Raw genomic sequence first — 9,625 nt, 5'->3', positions numbered from 1 at the left:
CGTGAGATCCTACACTACGCCAAAGTGAGAGGCATTCGTGTCCTACCTGAGTTTGATGCCCCGGCTCACGTTGGCAATGGATGGCAGTGGGGAGAGATGCAAGGCCTTGGCAAGTTGGCGGTGTGCGTCAACAAGGCAAGTGTGGAAATTAAATTAAGCTTACCTAACTGTATTTTCTGTAAGAATGAGTCTGCCTTGTAATTTAGATAACTATGATATAAGGTGACATAAGCAAAATTCTTAGGGTCAGTAATCAGGACAGGACAATAAATAATGGGTTGAACCTTGATAAAGTTACAGAAGAAGAAAAAAAAAAAAAGAGATATGAAGAAACTTGTTCTCAAATAGGGTGCTAGATTAGATTGGTAGTGCTAAGTCATAAGGAAGATTTCAAAGAAGGCTAGACAATGAAGGTTAGGCTGAGAATGATAGGTGAAAAAAAGGTAGGTATCTTTCATGCAGAGACTGCTAAGTGTAGGCCTGATGGCTTCTTGCAGCTTCCCTTTTTCTTATGTTGTTATGTTCTAAACGCTTTATGCTTTCATCAGAACTATTTTTTAAAGGCTATAGAGATGATTTGTAAAGTTCCTATTCTTTTTTCCTCATTGGTGATGCAGGAACCATGATAAACTATAACTACAATCACAAAAACTCCCATGAAGAAGAAAAAAATAGTTATGTCTTTATTTGAAACCTACATCCTCACTTCAGAAAGAGAGAGAGAGAGAGAGAGAGAGAGAGAGAGAGAGAGAGAGAGAGAGAGAGAGAGAGAGAGAGAGAGAGAGAGAGAGAGAGAAAAGACAAACACTATGAGATACAAAAGCGCCAAGTGTTAACTAGTGTGGCATTTTTACATTTCAGGAGCCGTGGCAGAGTTACTGTGTGGAGCCTCCGTGTGGCCAACTCAACCTGGCCAACCCCAACATGTATAGCGTGTTAGGGCAGGTTTATAAGGAGTTTGTGGATGTGTTTGGCCCCATTGATCTCTTCCACTATGGAGGTGATGAGGTGAGTTGTGAGTTGTTCTCTCTCTCTCTCTCTCTCTCTCTCTCTCTCTCTCTCTCTCTCTCTCTCTCTCTCTCTCTCTCTCTCTCTCTCTCTCTCTCTCTCTCTCTCTCTCTCTCTACCATCCACAGGTTCAACAATCCTTATCCTTATAACCACTACCATATCACCACCACTATCAACGCCAGCAACAACAGCAACAAAGACGGACCCCAAGGGATTTTATCAGGTATATAGGACGAAGAATATGGACACTATAGGTCCATTAAAGGCAGCAGATGGGGAGCTGGTTAGTTCTGGGGAGGAGATTAGTAAACTTCTGAATGAGTATCTTTTAACTGTCTTCAACCAGGAAAACATGCAGGATATGCCAGATAGTGAACAGGTGTTTAGAACAGATGAGAATGAGAAGCTGACAGATATTTCCATAACTAGGGAGATAATGGAACAGGAGATAGATAGGCTGAAAAAGTTCAAGACACCAGGACCAGATGAAATATATCCCAGAGTACTAAAGGAATGCAAAGAGATTATTAGTGAGCCGTTAGTTTCTGTCGTTAGGAAATCACTGGAGTCGGGTGAGGTACCAGTAATGTGGAGGCAGGCTAATGTAGTACCCATCTTTAAGAAAGGAGATAAAACTTTAGCGTCTAACTATAGACCTGTTAGCTTAACTTCAATTGTAGGTAAAATGTTAGAGTCAATAATAGCGAGGAACATTAGGGAACATTTAGACAAACATAACTTGATAAATCAGTCACAGCATGGCTTCACGAAGGAAAAGTCTTGCCTGACAAACTTGTTAAGTTTTTACAGTAAAGTGTACGAGGCAGTAGATAATGGTGATGGTTATGATATCTTATATCTGGACTTCAGTAAAGCATTTGACAAGGTACCCCATCAAAGGCTCCTGAGAAAGATTAGGGCACACGGGATAGATGGGAAGGTGTTAGGCTGGATAGGGTCATGGCTTAGTGACAGGCGACAAAGTGTTGTAATAAACGGCTCGAAATCTGAGTGGGGTCATGTAATTAGTGGGGTGCCACAGGGATCAGTATTAGCCCCATTGTTATTTCTAATATATATCACTGACTTGGATAGTAGAATTAGTAGTGATGTTAGTAAATTTGCGGATGACACAAAGATAGGTTGATTACTTAGGTCAGAATCGGATACTATCGCCTTGCAGGCAGATCTATATAGAATGAATGAATGGCCGGATAGATGGCAAATGCAATTTAATATCAACAAATGCAAAGTACTTAGCGTAGGTAGAGGAAACCCACACAGTAGGCACACATTAAACAACCAAACTCTGGTAGGTACAGGGTACGAGAAAGATTTAGGAGTTATAGTTAGCTCTGAACTCCGTTGTAGGGAAACAATGCATAGAAGCCAGAAACAGGGCAAATAGGGTACTAGGATTAATTTTTAGGAGTGTTAAAAGTAGAAGGCCGGAAGTATTGTTAAAGTTATACTTGGCGCTGGTCAGACCTCATCTAGACTACGCTGTGCAGTTCTGGTCCCCACATTACAGGAAAGATATAGGTCTATTAGAATCAGTACAGAGGAGAATGACTAAAATGATGTAGGGGATGCGGAGTATTCCTTACGAGGCGAGATTGAAGTTGTTAAATTTACATTCTTTAGAAAGACGTAGGTTAAGAGAGGACCTGATAGAAATTTTTAAGTGGTATAAGGGTTATATATAACAAGGGGGATGTAGGCAAAATTCTTAGGATCAGCAAGCAGGGTAGAACAAGAAATAACGGGTTCAAGCTTGAACAAATTAGGAAAAAATTAGGAAGGAGATAGGAGAAAATTGTTTCTCAAATAGAGTGGTAGATGAGTGGAACGGGCTCAGTAATCATGTTGTTAGTGCTAGGACACTAGAGAGCTTTAAGAGAAGATTAGACAGGTTTATGGATGGGGAAAATAGAAGGAAATAGGTAGGTATATTTCATACAGGGACTGCCACGTGTAAGCCTGGTCGCTTCTTGCAGCTTCCCTTATTTCTTATGTTCTTATGTTCTTATGTAATACATCTTCACGCACTTACACTCTTTCCACCACAGGTCAATCTCAACTGTTGGAATACAACAGATGAGATCATCTCCTGGATGACGAGGAACGGGTATGGCCTGCATGCTGACGCTTACTACCAGCAGTGGAGCATCTTCCAAGTGAGTGAATCTGCAATGCAGTTGTGCTGAGTTCTCGCACATTTTACTTTTTTTTTTTTTTCTAGAGAGGAACTGGTCAAGGGCTACAAAAATTACTAAAAAAAAAGCTCACTGAGATGTTAGTCCCTAAATGAAAAAGTTTAAAAGGACTATCCAAAATTAGAGATTTTCAAACATACCTCTTGAAAGCTCAAGTCAGAGGAAGGGGGGGAGTACAGAAACGGGCACGAGGTTCCATAGTTTACCAGTGAAAGGGATGAACAATTGTGAATACTGGTAAACTTTTGGATTAGGGAGGCAGACAGAATAGGGATGAGAGGAAGTAGAGAGTCTTGTGCAGCGAGGCCGTGAGAGGAGGTGTGGTATGCAATTAGTAAGGTAAGAAGAGTCGTTAGCCTGAAAGTAGCGGTAGAAGAAAGCAAGAAATGCAACACCGCAGGGCAGAGAGAGTCTGAAGGCAATCAGTTAGAGGAAAGAAGCTCATAAGACGAAATGCTTTTGATTCCGCATACATGCACTTAGTTGCAGTAAACAGTATTCTTTCTCCATATCTTTTTTTCTCCAACTTCATATGATTGTCTATTTATTTATTTATTTTTTATGTAAGAGCTATGGAATAAGGGAACACAAAGCCTTAAAAAAATGATTCACTGAAGTACCAGTTCCCAAAGAGTGTAGTCAAGAGTTATGAATTGGTTTAAGTGGTTAATCTTTTTCCGTTCGTGCTCTTGCTTTCTTGTTCTTTCGCGATCCCGTTATTCTCTATCGGAAGATTCTCTCTTTCCACATCCAATCCTCTTACTGTTTTATTTAGCGTGATCACAACTCTTCTTTCCCTCTTTCCTCCACTGTTGTTCCGCTATTGCTCCACTTAGCCTGATCATAACCCTCGTTTTTCTTCTTTCCTCCACTTTTGTTTCGTAAGACTTCTTTCACACGTATCGACTATTTGCTGTTCGCCGTTCATGACCGAACTCCATGTATTCCAGACAATACGACATTGTGTGCACGACTAAGGCCGTCCACACATTGACACGACCATGTGGTGTACCTTTAGTTGCTTCTAGTTTTTCAATATGAAAGCACAAAAAACACTTGCTCCTCCTTTACTACTTATATTAAAAAAGAAAAAAAAAAACGTTTACGTGGCAGGAAATGCTTGGTATTAATAGTGCCAGACCTGTGGTGGAAGCTTTTGTTACTCTGTATGGGGAGCACAGAAGTGACAGGGAAAAAAAAAATTTCAATTATTTTAGAAAGAGTAGAGATTCATTTGATGAGCTCCTTAACAGGCTGAGTCCTCTACTTTGTCACTGGTAGGCAAGACTGTGCAGGTAAGAGGTAAGTGATGAAATAACGTCGTCGTTGAGTCGAGACGGTGAAAGGTCAAGTCTAAATGGGTCCAAAGAGTACCATGTTTATTTCACGCCGTCCAAGGCGCTTCGTCGCACCGGCATCACATAGAAGTTCTGGTGACAACGATTCGACCGTGGTCGTTACGTGTGAAAGCATCCATAGACAACCATAGTTATTAGAGAGCACGATGTCGTGTCGTGGACGGCCTACGGCGAAAAGTCGATACGTGTGAAAGGAACCTTATTGTTCTATTCAGCGTGATCACAACTTTTCTCTCCTTTCTTCCGTTGTTGTCGCTTTACTGCTCTACTCAGCGTGTTCACAACCATTTATTCTCTCCTTTCCTTCACTGTTGTCACTTCTACTTCATCCATTCTCTCCTCATGAGTCAACTTTAGATTTGACACCGATTTTACTTGAACCTTTGCGTCATCTGCAGTATTAGTAATTGTAACATGTACATATAATTGTTAAAATCTTGATTTAAGTATTGTTTACTGCCTCTGCTTCTACGTGTGCTTCTGTTTTCGTTTCGGTTTCATATGGGTAGTTCGTAATGTTTCATGAAACTGGTTTGTTTGATTCATTGTGTCAATTCGTATGTGTTGTCTCGACTTCATTTTTGCTTATTGATCAGACCGCATCTAGCTGTCACTCCTGCACACTTTGCCGATGGGGCTAAGAGTGTGAATAATGTTTATGGGAATGAGTGGTGCTTTGTCTGGGCCTGTCCGTGTGGGATTGCTGGCCTGGTATTAGGTCCGTATTCTGAAACGCTTTGCTCTCTCACCACGACTATTTTTAAAGGCCATAGGGATGATTATCCAGATTCTCGAGAGTGTTTCTCCTAATGATAATGTACAAATGTAGTGGAGATGCAACGTAGTAGTATTTTATAATATGGTTCATAAGTAGAAACACACTTGTATCTCTAATCTACTCTATCCTCTCAGGAGAAGTCCCACAAATTGTTAACAGCTGCGAACAAGGGTGTGGAGGTACCGGGAATCCTGTGGACATCACACTTGACAGAGGCGGGGCGCGTGGACCGTTTTCTCAACAATTCGCAGTACATCATTCAGGTGTGGACCACGGGCCACGACCCCCTCATCGCCGAGCTGCTACAAAAGGGTTACCGCCTCATCTTCAGCAACTACGACGCCTGGTATCTGGACTGTGGATTCGGGGCGTGGGTGGGCGAGGGCAACAACTGGTGCAGCCCCTACAGTGGTTGGCAGAAAGTGTACGACAACAGTCCGCACCAGATGGCGCTCAATCTCACCAACTCCACATATGCCAACCTCATCCTGGGCGGCGAGGCGGCGCTGTGGACCGAACAGGTGGACGACCACAACCTAGATGCCAAGGTGAGTCATGCTCCAGCCTCTTGTTAACTTCTGGGTGGGTGAGACGATAGATGGAAATAGGTAGGTACGTTTCATGCTGGGAATGCCACGTGTAGGCCTGATGGTTTCTTGCAGGTCCCTTTATTTTTTGAGTTCTTATGTTAGCCAGTCAGCCAGCCAGTGAACAGGTCAGTATGGCAGGTTAGTGAATGACAATGCTGAATAATGGTGTATGACAGTGATGGTGGTCTGTTTCCCTCTCAAGCTGTGGCCGAGAGGAGCAGCGTTGGCTGAGCGGCTCTGGACCAACCCACCTACTGGATGGAAGCAGGCAGAGTTCCGTCTGATCCATCACCGCCAACGCCTGGTGAAACGCGGTGTCCTGTCAGAGAGGATCCAGCCCCAGTGGTGCCACCAAAACGAGGGTCTCTGTTATCTATAATTAGTGGTGCTGAGAGGACCCAGTCCCAGTGGTGCCACCAGAACTAGAGCCCCTGTTATATGTTGCCACACAGTTGTTAGCAGTGTGTCCTCTCCTCTAATTGTGCTGGTCTTTATAGTATACAAGTGCAGCCTTGGCTTGTGGTTCCTGCTTAGTTTTGGCCAAGCACTGGTTGGCATCTACACATCTGTAGTGATGGCCGGTGGCGGTGCTTTCCTTTGCTCTTGTTGTCTTAGGATTATACTCTTAAACGCTTTGTCATCGTATTACGACAATTTCCAGAGGTTACAGCAATGATTAGTCAAGTTCTCAAGGATATATTTACCACTGATAGTGTTGCAACCCTTGTTAAACTATCACTAGAATCATGAAAGCATCCTTGAAAACTCCAGTAACCTCCACTAGAGTCTCTTAAACGTAACTTACATAAGAAGCCAAAACACTTAGGAATAAGGGCCTTATGATAAATGTTGTCTCATTTCGTTTTCGCTACCCAGATATGCTTATGATATGAGTAAAACATGGGCTTGAATAAACTGCTTCCCACCTGAAAAGACTACATGAATGTCATTACACACGAAAGGAGTTAAACAGGTACAGTTTTGCTCGTCACAATAAGAAAAAAAAGAAGAAAAGCAGAGCTCTCAGAGTGCGCGCACACACAAACACACACACACTCACACACACACACACAAACAAAAAAAAAAAAAAAAAAAAAAAAAAATATATATATATATATATATATATATATATATATATATATATATATATATATATATATATATATATATATATATATATATATATATATATATATATATATATATATATATATATATATATATATATATACAGAGAGAGAGAGAGAGATGGATAGATATAGATATACGAGTATATACGCACCAGATGTCGGATAGGGTTTATTCCTTTTTTACTATATCTTTTCAGCTTTATTTGGAATACGGGGACTTTCACTTTTCCTGGATTTTTTTGTAACTATCCCAATCCGCCACCTCCCCCCTCCCCCCCCCAAAAAAGGAAAATTTATATATATATATATATATATATATATATATATATATATATATATATATATATATATATATATATATATATATATATATATATATATATATATATATATATATATATATATATATATATATATATATATATATATATATATATAAAATTTTTTTTCTTTTTTTTTGGGGGAGGGGAGAGGTGGCGGATTGGGATAGTTACAAAAAAATCCAGGAAAAGTGAATATATATATATATATATATATATATATATATATATATATATATATATATATATATATATATATATATATATATATATATATATATATATATATATATATATATATATATATATATATAAAATGAGGAGGCAATAGGAACCTGATGAAACGATAATTACTTCCAGTGAGGTCTAAATCACTGGATCAGGTTGTGCTGTCAACTTAACATTAAACCCAGCTGTGACCTCACTGAACGTTTCCCTTTGTGTCTCACAACACAAGGGGGCAGTCACAGCCTGCCCTCTAAAGACAACTCTCGTCTTCCACACAAAATTACAAGCACACCCTTCACTCAAAATTTCAAAATTATCATGGCGACTCCTACACCAGCCTCGGAGTTCCCATCTGGGGAGGGAACCACAAATGTCCCCAGGTCGGACTGCCTTTCTGTCGACAACCCTAAGTGTCGTGACACCCCGCTCAACTTTTTCTTCATCAACTTCTGCAACATTTGCGGTCTAAGATCTAATTTTTACTCTGTAGAACACCACCTCTCCTCTTCTAAGCCTCGTCTTCTTTTCTTCACTGAAACTCAGGTGTCTAAGGTAACTGACAGTAACCCCTTTTCGGTTCCTTCCTACTTTCCCTATCCTTATTTTCAATCCAAAGACTTTTTTTTTTTTTTTTTTTTTTTTTTTTTTATGTAGGAAGGATACTGGCCAAGGGCAACAAAAATCTAATAAAAAAAATGCCCACTGAAATGCCAGTCCCTAAAAGGGTCAAAGCAGTGGTCAAAAATTGGTGGATAAGTGTCTTGAAACCTCCCTCTTGAAGGAATTCAAGTCATAGGAAGGTGGAAATACAGAAGCAGGCAAGGAGTTCCAGAGTTTACCAGAGAAAGGGATGAATGATTGAGAATACTGGTTAACTCTTGCGTTAGAGAGGTGGACAGAATAGGAGTGAGAGAAAGAAGAAAGTCTTGTGCAGCGAGGCCGCGGAAGGAGGGGAGGCATGCAGTTAGCAAGATCAGAAGAGCAGTTAGCATGAAAATAGCGGTAGAAGACAGCAAGAGATGCAACATTGCGGCGGTGAGAGAGAGGCTGAAGACAGTCAGTTAGAGGAGAGGAGTTGATGAGACGAAAAGCTTTTGATTCCACCCTGTCTAGAACAGCAGTATGAGTGGAACCCCCCCAGACATGTGAAGCATACTCCATACATGGACGGATAAGGCCCTTGTACAGAGTTAGCAGCTGGGGGGGTGAGAAAAACTGGCGGAGACGTCTCAGAACACCTAACTTCATAGAAGCCGTTTTAGCTAGAGATGAGATGTGAAGTTTCCAGTTCAGATTATAAGTAAAGGACAGACCGAGGATGTTCAGTGTAGAAGAGGGGGACAGTTGAGTGTCATTGAAGAAGAGGGGATAGTTGTCTGGAAGATTGTGTCGAGTTGATAGATGGAGGAATTGAGTTTTTGAGGCATTGAACAATACCAAGTTTGCTCTGCCCCAATCAGAAATTTTAGAAAGATCAGAAGTCAGGCGTTCTGTGGCTTCCCTGCGTGATATGTTTACCTCCTGAAGGGTTGGACGTCTATGAAAAGACGTGGAAAAGTGCAGGGTGGTATCATCAGCATAGGAGTGGATAGGACAAGAAGTTTGGTTTAGAAGATCATTAATGAATAATAAGAAGAGAGTGGGTGACAGGACAGAACCCTGAGGAACACCACAGTTAATAGATTTAGGAGAAGAACAGTGACCGTCTACCACAGCAGCAATAGAACGGTCAGAAAGGAAACTTGAGATGAAGTTACAGAGAGAAGGATAGAAACCGTAGGAGGGTAGTTTGGAAATCAAAGCTTTGTGCCAGACTCTATCAAAGGCTTTTGATATGTCCAAGGCAACAGCAAAAGTTTCACCAAAGTCTCTAAAAGAGGATGACCAAGACTCAGTAAGGAAAGCCAGAAGATCACCAGTAGAGCGTCCTTGACGGAACCCATACTGGCGATCAGATAGAAGGTTGTGAAGTGATAGATGTTTAAGAATCTTCC

The 9,625-nt window shown here is 41.0% G+C and overlaps 1 protein-coding gene across 1 annotated transcript in view; it reads left to right on the top strand.

Moving 5' to 3' along the window:
- LOC135093127 (chitooligosaccharidolytic beta-N-acetylglucosaminidase-like) overlaps positions 1 to 6,889 on the top strand; it is a 22,062-nt gene extending 15,173 nt beyond the window's left edge. The window contains 5 exon segments of the mRNA XM_063992034.1: positions 1 to 135; positions 862 to 1,008; positions 3,081 to 3,188; positions 5,498 to 5,911; positions 6,156 to 6,889. The exon segment at positions 1 to 135 is cut by the window's left edge and continues 154 nt beyond it. Coding sequence (XP_063848104.1) covers positions 1 to 135; positions 862 to 1,008; positions 3,081 to 3,188; positions 5,498 to 5,911; positions 6,156 to 6,332 — 981 coding nt within the window. The 3' untranslated portion in view covers positions 6,333 to 6,889.
- Positions 6,890 to 9,625: the final 2,736 nt, after the last annotated feature.

The sequence above is a fragment of the Scylla paramamosain genome, chromosome 41 (assembly GCF_035594125.1).
Source record: "Scylla paramamosain isolate STU-SP2022 chromosome 41, ASM3559412v1, whole genome shotgun sequence".
Classification (NCBI taxonomy): Eukaryota; Metazoa; Arthropoda; class Malacostraca; order Decapoda; family Portunidae; genus Scylla; species Scylla paramamosain.
The sequence above is the reverse complement of the archived record's forward strand: the minus strand, read 5'-3'. Positions and strand labels throughout refer to the sequence as shown.